General features: G+C 42.4%; 2 protein-coding genes and 1 long non-coding RNA gene across 4 annotated transcripts in view; 1 reads left to right on the forward strand and 2 right to left on the reverse strand.

Annotated features, from left to right (window-relative positions):
• Positions 1-1,979: 1,979 nt before the first annotated feature.
• LOC129179437 (uncharacterized) lies at positions 1,980-5,662 on the forward strand. Its single transcript, XR_008569961.1, has 3 exons — positions 1,980-2,087; positions 5,191-5,348; positions 5,463-5,662. It is a non-coding gene; the product is annotated as an uncharacterized LOC129179437 (long non-coding RNA).
• LOC129179430 (RILP-like protein 1) lies at positions 2,360-10,648 on the reverse strand. 2 transcript variants are annotated; one of them, XM_054772652.1, is made up of 8 exons: positions 10,195-10,648; positions 8,857-9,007; positions 8,362-8,480; positions 5,385-5,657; positions 5,129-5,308; positions 4,176-4,315; positions 3,845-3,949; positions 2,360-2,890 (listed from the first exon to the last, which is right to left on the reverse strand). In XM_054772652.1, exons 1-8 carry the CDS (start codon positions 10,471-10,473, stop codon positions 2,797-2,799), a joined length of 1,341 nt encoding a protein of 446 aa, XP_054628627.1. In that variant the 5' UTR covers positions 10,474-10,648; the 3' UTR covers positions 2,360-2,796. The 2 variants fall into 2 exon arrangements, with proteins under 2 accessions (XP_054628627.1, XP_054628628.1); XM_054772653.1 differs by having other exon boundaries at positions 2,796-2,890; positions 3,823-3,949.
• Positions 10,649-11,456: 808 nt separating this feature from the next.
• hip1rb (huntingtin interacting protein 1 related b) overlaps positions 11,457-17,628 on the reverse strand; it is a 30,630-nt gene continuing 24,458 nt past the window's right edge. Inside the window, exons 24-31 of the mRNA XM_054772651.1 lie at positions 17,365-17,395; positions 17,212-17,274; positions 17,035-17,135; positions 16,815-16,920; positions 15,122-15,245; positions 14,914-14,975; positions 13,994-14,215; positions 11,457-12,411 (exon numbers count right to left, since the gene is read on the reverse strand). Coding sequence (XP_054628626.1) covers positions 12,403-12,411; positions 13,994-14,215; positions 14,914-14,975; positions 15,122-15,245; positions 16,815-16,920; positions 17,035-17,135; positions 17,212-17,274; positions 17,365-17,395 — 718 coding nt within the window. The 3' untranslated portion in view covers positions 11,457-12,402. The remainder of the gene's footprint in view (positions 12,412-13,993; positions 14,216-14,913; positions 14,976-15,121; positions 15,246-16,814; positions 16,921-17,034; positions 17,136-17,211; positions 17,275-17,364; positions 17,396-17,628) is intronic.

A 17,628-nucleotide genomic window follows, 5' to 3' on the forward strand; every position in this document is an offset into this window, starting at 1 on the left:
TTAGATCACGCCCACTCACAGGTGGCACAAATAAAAACAAACTACCACACATGCATTGTAAATAAAAACACAACTGATGACAATGTGAGAGCACATCCCAACACCCCCACTTGTTCTTACATTGTTAACATAAATACCCCTTTTTTTGCATACAATAACATGAACAATCATCCTCCAAAGATGAACTGTGCAAACTGTGTGGTAACCTTGTGGTTGATCCATGTAGATCTCACAATCAATTGGTTGGCTGGTTTTCTTGCGCAGCTTTCTGCATCAACACTCTGACACTAGTCAGGTTGGCAGTAGGAGAAAAAAGTGTCCTCATAATCAACACCTAATTTTTGGTTGTAGCCTTTTGCCACACACCTGGCCATCAATGTTTTTCTTTAAAGTATAAACCCCACTGCTTTCTTACTTGGGGGCAAATTGGTTAGAGTAAATGTGTTATTTTCTGTAAGAGATTGCATTTCTTCGTCCATAGCATTAATCCACTGATTTGACTAGTCTGGATTTATGGCTTCTTTAAAGGTTACAGGGATGTTGCATGTTACTCTGTAGCAGTAATCCATGTTACTTTGGACCTGGTCCCTTTCTTCAGCTGACTGACAAACATAGTCACAAAGGTAAGATGGCTTCTTTCGCTCTCTAGAAGGGTAAGTTCTAGGCTCATGTTTAACTTCCACTATTTTTGGCCGACTACTCTCTTCAGTCTCATTGGCTGGAATCTGTTCAGTCACAATGGCTGGAACAGCATTTTGCCGAGGTCCATCTTGCCCTGTAATTGACTCTCGGATCCCAATCATCATCATCATCACGTGGTGAAACAGTTTGGTTTTGTTCCTCACCACTAGCCTCAGAAACAAACTTTACCGATCTATTTTTCTGCACCTTGCCAGTGTCGGGAAAATAGACAAGGTACGCTGGACTGGATTTGTCGAACCCAACAAAAATATCTTTAAAACCCCTGGGGTCTAGTTTTTTCTTGTCATGTACATAAGCATAACACTCTGAGCCAAACTTTTGCATTGTGGACAGGTTGGGTTGTCTCCCAGTTAATGACTGTACTGGCGTTTGCCTTGTTCGGTGATTAAAACATCGATTTCTAATCACTGCTGCTGTCTGTATTGCATTAGGCCACAGACTTTTTGGTAGCTCACTCTCGAGTAACATGCATCTTCCCATGTGAAAAAGTGTGCGCCTATTTCGCTCAGCTGTGCCAGTTGGAGCTGAGGTTTCATGTTTTATTCCATTTTTACTCATTAAAGATTAGAAACTTTTGGAAGTGTATTCTGTACCATTATCAGATCCGAGTCGTTTGATTTTGCCATAAGGCGCTACATCAGCCAGAAATCGCTCAGTAGCTCGCACTGTGTCACTTTTATTTTTGAGAAAATACACAAACAACACTGGGATAATCGTCAGGAAATGAAAGTGCATACTTGAATCCCTCTCTGGATTGAGGTGTAATTGGCCCTGCCAAATCGGTGTGGACCAGCCCTAGTGGCTCTGTAGCTCTCGCATCAGGCTTTTTATTTATGGTTTGCACAAATGTGCCCTGAATGCACACGTCACAATGTGGAGGTTTTCTGGTTGACCCTTTAATTTCCACGCCCACTCACAGGTGGCACAAATAAAACCAACTACCACACATGCATTGTAAACAAAAACAACTCATGACAATGTGAGAGCACATCCCAACATTCTTTGTGCACAAAATGCAACCATTCCCATTGCAAATATGACATGACAAGACCATGCAAATGGGAAAACAAAGCTTTATTACAACATTAAAAACAAATATTTTACAGGTGATCATGTAGCCCAGTGGTCCCCAACCCCCTGGCTGCGGGTCATTTGGTACCGGACCGCACAGAAAGAAAAAACAATTTCCATTATTTAATTTTTTTGTTTTATTTTGAAAAGTGGCCGGATTCTCTCTGTTACATACGACTTACTTGACGCATGTCCATTGTGGGTGTGCTAACTTTATCTCATGCCGCACAGATAGACTACTAGTGTATTTTTACCATTTTTCTTTCGCCTCATATTTGGTGTCAAATGCTGATACTATGTGGGAATACATAAAGGTAAGTTTTGATGACTTATTGAGTGCTAATGTGCACATTTGTCTCAAGTTAATTCATGCTAGCGCACTATCTCTTACCACACACGTCAAACAGCCATGTAATCATCTCTCTGGAAACACTTGGCTGGAACTTGAACTGGTGGATGGTGGGTCGGCATTCATTTTGTGCTTTTAATTTGATATTATTCATGTCTTAGTTTTACACAATACATCATAAATAAGATAAATTACATCGCTATAATGTACGAAACCCCCCCCCACCCACCCCCGGTCCGCGGGAGATTTGTGGGAACACAAGCTGGTCCGTGGGTCAAAAAAGGCTGGGGACCACTGGTGTAGCCCTCCAACAATTACTGTGAATACTTACACATTTTTTTGGTATTTGGCTTCATTTAAAGCAGAGCAAGCACGTCTTTCGTTCATTTAAGAGCCAAGAGTTAAAAATGCAAAACAATTGCGCTAAAATTCTCGACATACTTGGACAAAAGCTCCCTTATTGTTCATTAAGTGTCTCGATAGCAACAGATAAGATGACATAATGGTGACATAATGATGACATATGATGATGCCATGACGACATAAGACTGTCCAACATATAAACCCATATTTGCTTAAAATGTGCATCACATACCTCTTATGGTACATTCGTTTGGCTTTGCGGCAGCTATGTAAAAATAAACATTTTAAGAGAATGATTTAAAAACGTAAGGTCATACTAAAGAAACAAGGCGCCGGATGGGCAACAATGTGGGATCGTCTGCGATTAAACCAGCCGCAACCATGGGCATGATGGCAGTGAAGATCCTGTCAGTGGAAGATGAACATCACATTTATTGGTGTGAAAAAGTGTTTGCCCCCTTTCTGATTTTTTTTTTTTTGCACGTTTGTCACACTTAAATGTTTCAGATCATCAAACAAATTTAAATATTAGTCAATGACAACACAAATGAACACAAAATACAGTTTTTAAATTAAACTTTTTATTATTAAGGGAGAAAAAAACCTAATCCTACATGGCCCTGTATGAAAAGGTGATTGCCCGCAACTGAGAATAATTGAGATCTATCAGTGTATAAAAGGTTCTAAAGCCATTTCTAAAGCTTTGGGACTCCAGCAAACCACAGTGAGAGCCATTATCCACCAAATGGCAAAAACGTGGAACAGTGATGAACCTTCCCAGGAGTGGCCGGCCAACCAAAATGACCCCAAGAACGCAGCGATGACTCATCCAAGAGGTCACAAAAGACCCCACAACAACATCCAAAGAACTGCAGGCCTCACTTGCCTCAGTTAAGGTCAGTGTTCATGACTCCACCATAAGAAAGACACTGGTCAAAAACGGCCTGCGTGGCAGAGTTCCAAGACCAAAACCACTGCTGAACAAAAACAACATTAAGGCTCAGCTCAGTTTTGCCAGAAAACATCTTGATGATCTGTTTAATCCCTTGTTACCGAGGCGGTGCAAGACCCTTGCTCCCTCGTGTAAGAAGCAGGCGCACCTGCCTACCTGCCTACTCCGTTTAAAGGGTTACGGTCTCTCCCGTAGAGGGAAGGGAGACCTCTAAGTCAGGGGCGAGAGGAACCCACCCAGAAAAAAAAAAAACACACTGTGTGTGTTGAGTTGTGTTGTCATTGACTAATATTTACATTTGTTTGATGATCTGAAACATTTAAGTGTGGCAAACATGCAAAAAAATTAAGAAACCAGGAAGGGGGGCAAACACATTTCACACTACCGTATTTGTGTGCGACACTCACAGGCGTCGAATTCCTGATTCAGGCTGATCAGAGGAGGCATCGCATGGTGGAGAAGGTGAAGGCGAAGATGAAGCACCAACAAGCGCATCCACCTCAAACTCCTCACTTGGACAGAGCACATAAGAACTCCCATCAAGTTGTTGTAAAAAATGTTTAACAAGTTCCCTCTCCCAAACGTTGTTTGCTCGACTTTTGAAAGAAGAGGCGTGGACGTGACACCGCCTCTGACCCGCCCCCAGCGAGATGACCTTGCCCTGTGTATATGCCCACCACTTCACTTCACGCGACAATAGAGGGCCGACTGTAGTTGAAAAATACTGTAATGTGGTACCTTTTATAATAGGCCAGTTCTTCCTTCAGGAGGAACACTTGAGACTTGAGTTCATTTCTCTCGTACAGGACATCACGAAGCTCCTGCAGGGTGAAGCATGGAGCTTGGTCTGACTCCTGCTCCAGACTGCTGGTCCCCTCCTGCCGACAATACACAATAACATCTTCCTTTAGTGGTGCCATAATAAACAGCAAAAATGAGAGTCACCAGCGTTGCATTTCTGCCGGGAATTGGTTGACTAATGTGTTCTGACACGGCGATAAAGTTATTTTTTATTGTCCTGTTATTGCTACTGTTCATTCAGCCTGACTATCTCCAGATCAGGAGATCAGGGGTGGGCAACCTGCAGGAAATGTGCCCGCCGTGCAATAAAACTGCTATAAAAAGCTCCAGATGCTTGACCTATAAATTCATTTTATTGATTTGATCGTTGCTTCATATCTTTTGACAAACGAGAATTTTTTTTTACAAGAATAAACTCGGAATTTTATGAGGAAAAATAATGCCATTTAAGTAGCCATCCATTTTCTTTCGCTTATCCGAGCAGCAGTCTCAGTAGGGAAATCCGGACTTCCTGGTCCCTGGCCACCTTCTCCAGCTCCACCGGGACGACACCAAGGTGTTCCCAGGCCGGCTCCAGCGTGTCCTAGGTCTGCCCCAGGCCTTCTCCCATCTGGGCATGCCCAGAACACCTCACCAGGGAGGGACCTGCTCAAAGTGGCCCTTGCATCCTTTCAATTTTCACTATATGGCCCTTGCTGGAAAAGTTTGGACACCCCTGTTTCAGGGCTTTACAAATACAAAAATGCACAACCCTCCCCTCGATATTTTATCTCATGACATATTGTCACTTCATTAGGTACACCTGCACGTATGTATTCAAAAGTGATAATGCTCGCTTTTGATGGACAATGCGGTGTACCTAACGTAGTGTCTTTTCTGGAGTGTTTTACCAGTAACAGTGCCGACACGTCCTCCTCTCCGTCGCTCATGCTGCCATTCATTTCTCCACTAGTTGCGCTCATGATGGAGGAGGAGCTGGGGTGAATCCCCAAGCAGCCAGGATCTCCTCCACACTCCACCCACACCGAACTCGGCTTCACGGAGTCGTTGGACGGCGCCGCGTCGGTCGACTGAATGGGTGTCACAAAAGCAACGTCATCGTGTGATCAGGTTTGCTCACGATCTGCCGTCTTGTTTGACTCTCACCCGTGGCGATGTAGACAATGTGGAGACACAGGGAGAGGAAAAGCAGCTCTTCTCCATCTTGACCACCTCTCTCTCCAGCTCCCACTCTTGCAGCTCCTTCCTCAGACGCCTCGCCTCCACCTGCAGTGCGAGCAGCTCCTGCTGACGGGCCTGCGCCGCCACCTCCAGCTGAGCCCGCTGCTGCATGACCGCCTTGCTCTGCGCCTCCATCACACCCAACCTGTGACGTAGATCTTGGTTGATCCTGATCAGGCGATGCTGCTGCGTCTGGAGCTGGAGAAGGGACAAATATACAGTTAAGGGACAAAGATATGTTAGGGTATCTCGCAAGCATTTATTTATTACAGCACCTCTTCTCAAGGGACAATGCTATAAAGCAGTGGTGTCCAAAGTGCGGCCCGGGGGCCATTTGCGGCCCGTATCTATTTTTTTATTGGCCCGCAGCAAAAACTAAAAATATAATTTAACAAGAAAACTACAAAAAAAACACACACACAAACAGCAAAAGTGGAAAAATCAAGAATAAAATAAAAAAAAGAGAAAAAAGTTGGAATCGAATGAAATATTTTACGAGAATAACGTTGTGATATTGTGAGGGAAAATAACCTTTTAATAGCATAAAGTTGAAATATTAAAGAACATTTTTTTTTATTTTTTACAGTAAAAATATTATGAGAAACATACAAAAAAATATTGTATTTTTGGAAAATTAGGTGGGGACAAAAATGATAAAATTGGGCATAAGGTAAAAATATTGCTGGGGAGAAGACATATTATGAGAAGAAATTTTAAAAAAAGTTGAAATAGTTGGGGGGAAAAAATCAGCAACAGAAATGGAAAAAACAGCTGCAATCTTACAAGAATAAAGTCAAAATATTAAGAGAAAAAAGTCAGATTCTAACAAGAAAAAAAGATGCAATTTTCCGAGAATAAACTTGTATATTATGAGGAAAAATAATGTTAGTTTAGGAGCATAGAGTTGAAATATTAAAGACAAAATGCAATATTATTAAGTCGCAATATTATGAGAAACAAAACAAATTAAAGTTGTAATTTTTGGATAATTTAGTTGGGAAAAAAATCATATCATGGGAATAAAGTCATAATATTATGAGAAGAAATTTTACACAAAGAAAGTTGAAATATTTGGAAAATGAAAAGAATGGGGAAAAAAAGAGCAAAGAGCGAAGTGGAAACTAATAATAGGCTTTTTCAGCTGTGATGATGCAGTTTTTCTTGAAATACACTCCTGATCAAAATCTTAAGACCAGTTGAAAAATTGCTAGAATTAGCATTTTGCACATTTGGATCTTAATGAGATCTTAAGTAGAGCTACATTATGCAAAAGCAAGAAGTGGGGGTGAGACAAAAAACATTTGGAACTTGTAATTTTAACAAAAACAAAACAAAACACTGAAATAGGTTGTAAGACCAAAGGCTATAAAAGCAAAAATCTGAGTGTTCATCAAAGTGTTCATTTTCTGTCAGGCATTCACACTGTCTTGCCCTCCTGATGGCTAAAGCTAAGAAGCTTTCTCTTTTTCAACGTGGTCGGATTGTGGAGCTGCATAAGCAAGGCCTCTCGCAGCGTGCCATTGCTGCTGAGGTTGGGTGCAGTAAATCAGTCGTTAAATTTCTTTTTAAAAGATCCTGAGCATTATGGAACAAAAAAGTCAAGTGGTAGACCCAAAAAAATTACACCTGCGCTGAGCCGGAGGATCCCATTGGCTGTCCATCAAGACAAAGGGCGGTCTTCAACCCAAATTAAGGCCCTTACTGGTGCCGACTGCGGCTCAATAACCACCAGACGGCATCTGCGAGAAAAGGGTTTAAAAAACAAATTCAAAGACCTTGTCTCCTTCAACGCCACAAAAGTGCCCGTTTACACCTTGCCAGGGAGCATCAAACATGGGACATTGAAAGGTGGAAAAAAGTTTTATTCTCTGATGAGAAAAAATGTAACCTTGACAGTCCAGATGGCTTCCAACGTTGCTGGCATGACAAGGAGATCCCACCTGAGATGTTTTCTACCCGGCACAGTGGAGGGCGGGGGGGGGTCCATCATGGTCTGGGGTGCTTTTCCATTCAGTGGAACACTGGAGCTTCAGGTGGTGCAGGGTCGTCAAACGGCGGCTGCTTACGTGCAGATGTTGCAGCGGGCATCCCTCATGACTGAGGGCCCTCGTCTGTGTGGTACCAGCTGGGTTCTTCAACAGGACAACGCTGCAGTTCACAATGCTCGCTTGACCAAGGACTTCTTCAGGGAGAATAACATCACTCTTTTGGACCATCCTGCATGTTCCCCTCATTTAAATCCCATAGAGAACATTTGGGGATGGATGGCAAGGGATGTTTATAAAAATGGCCATCAGTTCCAGACAGTTGATGTCCTTGGTGAAGCCATCTTGGCTCCACTTGGAGCAATGTTCCCACTAGCCTCCTGGAAACACTCGCATCAAGCATGCCCAAAGCCATTTTTGAAGTGATGAACAAGAATGGTGGAGCTACTCATCACTGAGTCCTACTGAGAAAATTTTTTGTTCTGGTTTGGAGAGTTTTTTGTTATTTTTTGAGCGATGGTCCTAAACCTTCAACACAAACTCTCCCTGTTTCTATCTCACACACATAAACATAAGTCATCTTTGCAAACAGTTGATTTCTCCCCATTTCCATGCCTTCCTCCTGACACTGTGTACAGTTATGACTGTTGGCATATATTATTATATACACACACACACACACCTTCTTCTGTGTGGCCCTCACTGGAAAAAGTTTGGAAAATGGAAATGAGTCAACACGCAGCCATTATTGTCTCAATAGCTGGCAACACAAGTGAGTAGCAAGATAATTGTGTCTTGTCTTGCCTATAGTCAAGCATGGTGGTGGTCTGGCCGCACAACTGGGAGAGATGCAGTTAATTGAGGGGACAAACAAATTCCGAGCAATGCGCTACAGCAAAGCGGAAGTGGACACTCACCGCCTCGATGTCGTCATTTCTTAGAGTCAGCTCGTGGTCTTTACTCCGGATTTCATCCCGCTGTTTGTCCACCACGTCTTTCAGCTTCTTCGTCACTTCCCTTTCCTTCTCTGACGTCCCTGTGAGGACCAAAAAATGTGTTATTCATCCAACACATTCTAATAAAACTTCCAGGGAGAGTGTCAAAATACTTCTGGACCTAACGCCAAATCAATATGGCGACATTTTGCTGAGTGAGCCTTTATGTTGCACCTGACATGTTTACAAGCAGTGTGTGTGTGTGTGTGTGTATGTGTTGTAAATATAGATGAGTGTGTCACCCAGGAGCTACGTTCTAGTCTTCTTCAGAAATAGCCTCCTCCGCTAGCTCATAGCTTCTGTTTTGGTTGTCAACGTGCACCCGTAAGGTGAGCTTTACAATCCAATGACAACCAATACAGCAGCTGCATTTTGTGTGGTGTACAACGTTTCAACAATGATGGTATTTATGCCCACCCTCTTGCCTCTGCAGGTCTTCCTCAGCGACTGGAGAGTCATTGTGCGAGAGGCTCACTAGAAGCTTCTTGTTCTCCGCCTGAAGCCGAGCGATCTGCGAGAGAAGCTCCTGCACCTCTGCTCGCCACACGTCCTCCACCTGCTCCAGCTCCTAAACATCACACACACACCACAAACACAAGACCAATAATATATGTCTACAAATGTATATAATATAATATTGTGTGTCCACCTTCTATTTGGCTTTCATATGGCCTCTGTGTGTACTAATAACAAAACCAATGTGTAGTATGTAGTATAGTGTGTAGGATAGCATAAGGTATTGCAATCATGAACTCACTGAGACAATTAAATACCTGAAGCACAGTTCCTACAAAATGGAAATGAAACCTACAAAAGAAAAGGTTATTTCGCTCCCATATTCAAGATTCAAGAGTTTTATTGTCATATGCACAGTAAAACTGGTGGTTCTGCTATGCAATGGAATTCTTGTTCTGTTCATTCTCCCAAAAAAGAAAGAAAAACAGAAGAAAATGAATAAGAACAGAAGAAACATTAATACCGATAAATTAAGCAACAACAGCATAAGAGACATTAATACAATACATTAAACATATGTGGTGCTATAGCCTTTTATAGAGTCTAATGCTCTTTTGCTCACAGCTCCAGGCCCTCGGTGCATACTTACAACACTAATGTATGTCACATATGGACACATTAAAGTCATTTGTTTAGCTGCATCTATCTACAGCCAAAAGATTCTCTCTTCCTCCCTTATTCTTTTTACTAAGTTAGAAGACAATACTGCCAACATGAAGTAATTATGACAAATAAAAGTGACACAGTAAGTGACACAGACAATAGAAAGCAATGAACAAGACAAATTGCTGGCCGAATTGCCCTCCGTTACCACAGGTGGCGATATACAATATATAGCCTCTTTTTCCGGTTGCTATTTCGCTATAAAGTAGCTCGCTAGCTGGCGGCAAAGCTAGCAGGGCGAACATTGATTTTTTTAACAGTTAATATTTACATTTGTTAAAGTTTACACTTGCTATGGTTTCAATTTTCTTAAAAGCTTGTTAAAGTGTGTTGGACGAAGGCAATATACTAAATTAGTCACTTTTCAAACGATTTATCGACGTGTTGTGGACAGTTTGATCATGCGCATATAGTCTTTGTTAAATAAGCCGCTGCATAACTTAACACATTGTTTTAAACAAAAACAAACTCACACAAAACACTGTAATTTTATACAATGTTGCAATACAGTCATTTCCACCCTTTAAAGCACTATTAAATACACAACAGGGGTCGTGGGCGGCTACTGTTACCCACCTGGTGGTGCTTCCTCTCCTGAGCGTGCCTGTCGCCGCGCTCCTTCCGCAGACTGAGCAACTCCCTCTGCAGCTCGTCGTCGGCCTCCTGCCCAGTGGCTCCGCGGCTCACCAGCTTCTCCAGCAGCTCGAGAACGCGCACCACCTTCGGCACCACACCGACCAGAGCCTCACAGCCGAACCTGTCGATGGTCCGCTCGAACTCCTGAGCTAGCACCGCTGCGATGTCATACACGTCCAATACTGTCAGCTCTGTCGCTGGCCTGTCCAATGCCGACATTACCTTACTTTTGTGTGTGTGCGTGCGCTACAGTTACACTTCTAGTCTTCACAGGAGCTTTCACTTCGGAGATTTTTGACTCACAGTTTAAAGAAAAAATGACTTATAAGACGCCATTGAATACTCGCGAGACAACTTTTTTGTTGACAGGGGAACAACTTGTTGACAGGTTCAACTTTGGATGCCGCGTTCAGGACTCTCGTCAAAGCCCGTAGTTGTCAAAATTGGTTCAAGCCGCTGCTATATATACACGTTTCTAAAGTTGCCTTGTGATACTTCAATAACAGCATTCTACTCTAATAAAGCAATAATCAATTAGCCGTATCAGTTATTACGCACACATACGCCAACGAACCAAATATATTTCATACTTGTGTGTTACGTTTGAAGATAAGTACCGTTCTATCCAACAGTTCTTGAAGGCAGCAGCACTCATGCTGGCCAAAGAGCCTACTGCGCATGTCCAAATATTGTCACGCCTCCACTATACATCAAGATTCACATTTGCAGCCAAGAAAAATAGCAAATAGTAAAAAAAAAAAAAAAAAAAACATTCCAGATTAAACTCCCTTGCCTTGGTACAACTTTAAATTTATAGAAAATAAATTATCCTATAACTTAATAATCTATTAAAAATATATATATTTTAACAACTATCACTTGGTCACAAACGGGTTCCTTCTATGAAAAAGTAGTAATTACATAATTATAAAAAAGCTTTTTTGGAGGTTAAATGTGTTAATGTGGTTATAACTTGACAGGACCAAATCGGCCCCAATTGAAAAAGGGTGTGGGCATATTCATGCAAATCGATTCTGAACATTCTGCAACAAAGGTGGAAAGCAAATCCAGGCCAGGTCTCACACAAGGAGCCTCCAAACTGACCAATATTTTGGGAATCCAAACGGCGTAGCAGAACGTACACACTTACTAATAGGTTTACTCAAGGAAACTTTTGACTTGGAATCAAAGAGTCATGCAAAAAGGTGGAACATTTATTTTATTTGTTTGACATGTACACTTCATACAAGGAAGAAACACCACTGCCTTTACTAAAATATATATCCAACTACATCTGAGCGTATAAAGAGAAGGAGAAAGAACAGAGGACATTAAAAAGATGGAATTATTATTATTGTTATGAACTACCCTGTGAGGAAAAACTCCCAAAGACAAACAGGAACCTTCATATAATTGTACAAACTCAACCTGCATCTCTACATTCATCCTCAAAAGAAGTGTTGATAAAGGACTACATCTGACTTATATAAGGTGTGTTTTGCCACGGAGCATCCAGTGAGACATTCAAGAGAAGCTAGTGATAAGATCGCTGTACAACATGTATTATTATTATTATTATTATTATTATTACTAATAATAAATGCATCAGTGCAGTACATTCCAAGTCCGAGGCAATAGTGTACTGAGTGTTTTGCAAAGAAGACGATACAGTATTCATGTTGAAGGCAATACAGGAGGTATGTCAAATATGATCGGAACATGATGTCATTTTCCTAGCTAGCGTCCTCTGCCACGCCGTAACACTAAATTGCTCTGAAACAGCGCGCATGCGTGCGCAAGGAGGTCGTCTTCAGCACGAGCAAAAGTACGCGTTTAAGTCCATCATGATATCTTAAACTCTTAAAAGCAGCATCTGCGCCTAAAAATTGGACCCCCCCCCCCGACAGTTTTGATTGTGTTCTCAAATGCTAAAATAAAATGGGTGCCTTAATGGCGTCTGTAGGCACCAAGGAATAATAAAAAACAAAAACCATCCAGCCTTAGGTCCATTTTGGCAAAAAGAAAAGATGCGACTTAAAGACAGAAGGAAAATAAAAGAAGCAGGATTGTCAGCAAGCAACATAAATGTGTTTGTGTCTTTTCAGAAGTCATCTTTCACTTTCCGGCTTCACTTCCTCCTGTGCCATTTTATTTAAACTGCAACACACAAAAATACAAGTCATGAAAGATGTCAATTGATCACAAATATCACCCGCATATTGTAATACTGTCTGATTAAATGTGGACATGAGTGTTTGAAGCATCAGAAAGTAATAGTCTCATACAGGATATCGATTTTACCCTAGAGCTCCCCCTAGTGTTGAGTGGAACTTACTGATAAACCACTGTGGTAATTCCAAGCGTCCGTGCTTACAGATGCTAGCTCGCACCAACACAACATGACGTGTGTCCTGGCTGGTCCAGGGCTATTCAACTTGAGACCCGTGGGCCATGAGTCATGTTTTGCACTATGCCCTTAAAAACTGTAGAGCGTTCCTATCATATAGAGCACATGTGTCAAACTCGTGACCTGGAGGGTCGAGACGCTGCAGGTTTTCTCTCCAACCAGTTTCTTCAGCAGGTGATTTAAATGATGAGCTCCTTCCCCTCAAACTGAAGGTGTTGATCATTAACATCAACTGCTTTAGTGACTGGCTGGAAAGACAATCTGCAGTGTCTCGACCCTCCATGGCACGAGTTTGACACCCCTGATATAGACGATCTTTGACCGGCCTTCTTACCGCAGGTTCTATAAAAGGGCAGAGCCCTCCTGTCAGAGGATTTTTGACTAGCAGTTTTTAAGTAGGTCTTTTAAAAACTGCAGAGGACTCCTGTCTTATAGAGGACCTTTGACTAGCATTTTTAAGTAGTCTCACTCAACCCTGTCTCTGATCTTATAGTCTTATAGAGGATCTTTGACAGGCATTTTTGCAGTAGATCTTTAAAAACCGAGGAGCACTCATGCCATATAGAGGATCTTTGTGTAGCTTTTTTTTGCAGCAGGTCCTTAAAATGGCAGACAGCTCCTGTCATAGAGGATCTTTGTCTAGCATTTTTGCAGTAGCTATTGAAAAATGACAAAACACTCCTGTCATGGAGAATCTAGCATTTCTACAGCAGAGCTTTAAAAACAGCAGCGCTAGAGGATCTTTGACAAGCATTTTTGCAATAGATATTTAGAAACAACAGCGCACTCCTGTCAGAGGATCTTTGACTAGCATTTTTGCAGCAGAGATCTAATAACAGCCGAGCGCTCATGTCTTGGACGATCTTTGACTAGCGGTTTTGCAGTAAGCCCTTAAAAACGACATAATGCTCCTGTTATATAGACGATCTTGGACAAGCATTTTTGCAGTAGATCTTTGAAGACAGCTGAGAACTCCTGTCATAAAGACGATCTTTGACTAGCATTTTTGCAGTAGATCTTAAAAACAGCAGAGCAGTCGTAAAGTGGATCTTTAACTCACGTAAACATATTGCTTTTGTTTTCATGTATTACTTTGACTATTACCCATTTGGTGAGGTGAAAAAATGTGTGTTGACATTATCTACAAAATAAGAATGATAGTGAAGGGAGAAGTTTGCCCCTCTGGTGCTTAGTTTTGTGAAAATGTGTCCTGGGGAACAACTTTGTTTAATAGCCCACAAAAGTAGGCGATCCAAGGTCGTCATGGCAACAGTCTAGCTATGGTTTCTCCATATCGTAGCGTGAAAAAATTACTTTGCTTGTTAGACTTACTGGACTTTTCAGAAGGACGTTGGGTTTCTGTGCCAGCGCTGGCTTCTTCATGAGTGCCGGCTTGGTGAACTTTGGTGACATGGAGACCAGCGAGGTGGCTTCGCCGTTCCCTTCAGAGATCTGGTCCAGGGGGACCCCGGCCAGGGTGTAGTGCTGCTTCCTCAGCTCGCCCAAACGTAAACGCTCGTTCTCCAGCTGAGATTCCAACTCCAGAACCTTAACCTGAGGGCGCACGACAAGGAGATGTTAGCATGGTTCCCTAATATTTGATTTCCTTACAACCTGCTGAGGTGGTTGCACATTAGGTGCACGTCGATAAATAAACTTGTCTCTCGTGTTTTGTCCTGAATGCATCTGTCTGACTTCTCTGCTGTGTTTTAAAGGAAACAGCCTTGAATACACATTTTTCTATGAAATACTAAAAAAAGGTAGATGCAAGCGTCTTCGTCACATGCACATGAACGCACAGGCGACAGTGCGCAGGAGTACGGCGGGAGACATATGCAAGGACAAGCGTTTTGTGAGGTCTGAGATTTTTAAGAAGGCATTTTTGTGATGCAAATGTATTCATCTTTTGAACGCATGTTGTTTTGAGAAGCCAAAGTCTTTACTTAATAGTCCCCAGCAACTAAGTAGAACTACGTTCTTCATCACAGAAATCTGACCAGAACTGGACTTAGGAGACCAAGTGGGGGGGGGTAAGTAGCTGGATTGGACTACAATGCTGATGGGGATGTCATACAACTTCATGTCAAATAATCCAAACTATCACTTTAAAAACACAAATGAAAACTACAACTCAAAAACTTAAATATTTTAGATGGAGTTTAAAAAAAAAATCTAAAAGGAAAAAATCTATTGAAAAACACAAAAAAACAGACCTAAAAACAGAATTAGTTATATGTGATGCCAGACGTTACCTGTGACTCCATTTCTTCTTTTTTCAACTTGATGAGCGACATTCCAGAGAAGTCCATCGTATCTGCACATCAACAACAATTGCATAATTCCCAAACGCACGCACGCACGCACGCACGCACACACACACACACACACACACGCACAGTAATATCTGCTGTATGCTCTAGAATACATGTACTCCTATATACAGTGTATTGATGCACGTACCCTTCTCCTCCATGTTATCCTGGCCCGTGCGTGTGGAGGCCACCACGCCGGCTGCCTTCTCGTTGACAAGGCGAGAAGCCTGCTGGAGCGTCGTCAGCCTCTTGCTGTGACGGTCGGCTTTAACCTGCATTCACCGCCACACAAAGTCATTGGAAGCAGCCCATCATTGGAGAAAGAAAACTCATTATATGTAACAACTTTGTATTTTTTTTAATCCAAATTTTCAGGCCTTTGTATTGAGTTGTGGACTCCTATAGAGCAGCTACACAAGATAACCCACACAGAAAGCTTTCTAGATCTTCCAGACTCTACACCTCTTTCAGCAGTGTTTCCTGCCTCCCGCCCAAGCGCTCCCAAGGACTTCAGGACAGCTGCTGAACCCGATTTTGTACTTACACAAAATAAACACAGTTAGGACACTGATAAATTGTTACTCATAGCTTGCTCTTCTGACTCGTCAACACGACCAAGTAACGTGTCAGACTTCAGCAGACTTGGTATTGGCCCATGTTCACAAAACAGTCCCGTGTGAAGTGCCGTTGACAGATGAGCATATTTTTCTCTTGCTGGCCAGAATTCAGCAACTCCAACCACTTCCGCCTGATGCTTGCCTCTTTAGGCACACCCCAACAAACATTTCCTGGGAGCCATACGTGCTAACAGTGAACAGACCAGAGCGAAGCAGAGTGGGGGGAGGGCACGCCTAGAGCGTTTGCCTGGGCATGCCCATATAAAGAACTCCGGGTTGCATTGACGTCAATGGAACTCAGTGTAAAAAAACAACGACAAAAAAACCTCTGTAAAACACAGCATGCAGAGTCGTCCAAATCTGCTTTCCGGTCCCACTTCCAAATGCGCAAACCTCATTATCTGACGCGTTGGCATCGTTTAACACAGGGGTCACCTGGGGGCTACCTGGTGCCCCCCACGACCACATGAGGTGCCTGCAAGCCTGCTTTTCATTCAGGTTTTCAGTTAATAATGAAAGAACAGTAGAAAGAAATGCATTGTGAAATACAAAATGTGAGTTGTGGACACCAGCATTTTGTTCATGTTCTGGTAAAACAAGCATATTCGCTTTGTTTGGGTTTAAAATAAGCTCTGAAAATAAATGTTACAAAAATGAGTAGCTCTTGGCCATTTTCATTTGTAAAAGTAGCTCTCACAAGGAGAAACGTTGGTGACCCCTGGTTTAACACAAGATTGTCACAACATTTACAGGTCAGAAAAGAGGAAAAGCATAATAGGTCCACTTTAATAATGAATTGGAGTGCATGAGAAAGCGGGAAATAAAACGTAGTGCTCTTTGACCACACTGATCATTCATGAACAAGTACACTGCACAACACAGCAGCAACAGAACCAATGTTGCAATAGCGATAAGGAGCATAATGCTCAGTCGGCATTAATAGCGCTAGTTCTAGTTCCTTGTAAACAACAGTACGGCAAGTGTAACACACAGCTGAGTTCCAACATTATAAAGCGCATGCAGAGTTAGATAATGTAGCAATCTTGTGGCAGTAATAATTAAAAAAAAACATCAGGAGATTGCCTTCAGCTGTTAATGCCAATGTTTTATGACCCGGCGCTAATTAGAGACCACAGCGGGGATTTGCTTTTTTTTGACCTTGTACCTGGCAACTATGGAAAAAAGAGTGGTTAACTCAATGCATGTGTTCATTCACAGTATTACCTTGGAGGCGGCGACCAGTTGTGCTGTGCTGGCAGCGATCTCATGAGAGCAGACGATCAGCTCTTCATATTTACCGGTGTGCAGCACCACTTTGTCAGCAGAGTCCCTGTTGGCACCCATGTGGGGTGGGGGGGGGGGGAAACCCACACACAACTCACTCCTTCTTTGCATTGGAATAAAAGCAAAAGCATACAAAGAGTAGATGAAGTTGTAAACTTACACCATCTCCGTGGCCCCCCATCCTACAGCCTTGGCAGCAGAGATGAGGCCCTCGGTCCAGCGAGAGTTGCGGGCGTAGAACTCCTTAATGGAGGCTGCACCCTGCACAAACAGCACACAATTTATTATCTTTCTCTCTGTGCTTCCCATTTCATTCATCTACTCGAGGACAACTCACCCTCCCGCTGTCCACGATCTCTTTCTGCAGGTCAGTGGAGGCGATGACCAGCATGCGAATGGCCTACACGCGCAAGAACAACACGCTCAAGATGACAAATTACGTAATAGGCAAGGTGGAATATGATTATATTAAAGTAAGAGCACAAAGTACCTCCATAAGGTCTGTGCAGCTGTTTAGGATTCTGCAAGGAAAAAAAAGTAGTCATTGCTAAAAGAAATGCGTTCTACTACTGCCCACTACTGTACATTTGAGGAATTGCACAAACCAAGAACTAAGGCAGGGGTGTCCAAAGTGAGGCTCTGAGGCCATTTGTACCTTGTGGCTGTTTTTTTATTGGCCCACGGCACATTCTAAGTCAAAATATGAGGAGAATAAAGTCATACTATTACAACAATATATTTATATAATAAATAT

This window comes from Dunckerocampus dactyliophorus, chromosome 4 (genome assembly GCF_027744805.1).
Source record: "Dunckerocampus dactyliophorus isolate RoL2022-P2 chromosome 4, RoL_Ddac_1.1, whole genome shotgun sequence".
NCBI lineage: Eukaryota > Metazoa > Chordata > Actinopteri > Syngnathiformes > Syngnathidae > Dunckerocampus > Dunckerocampus dactyliophorus.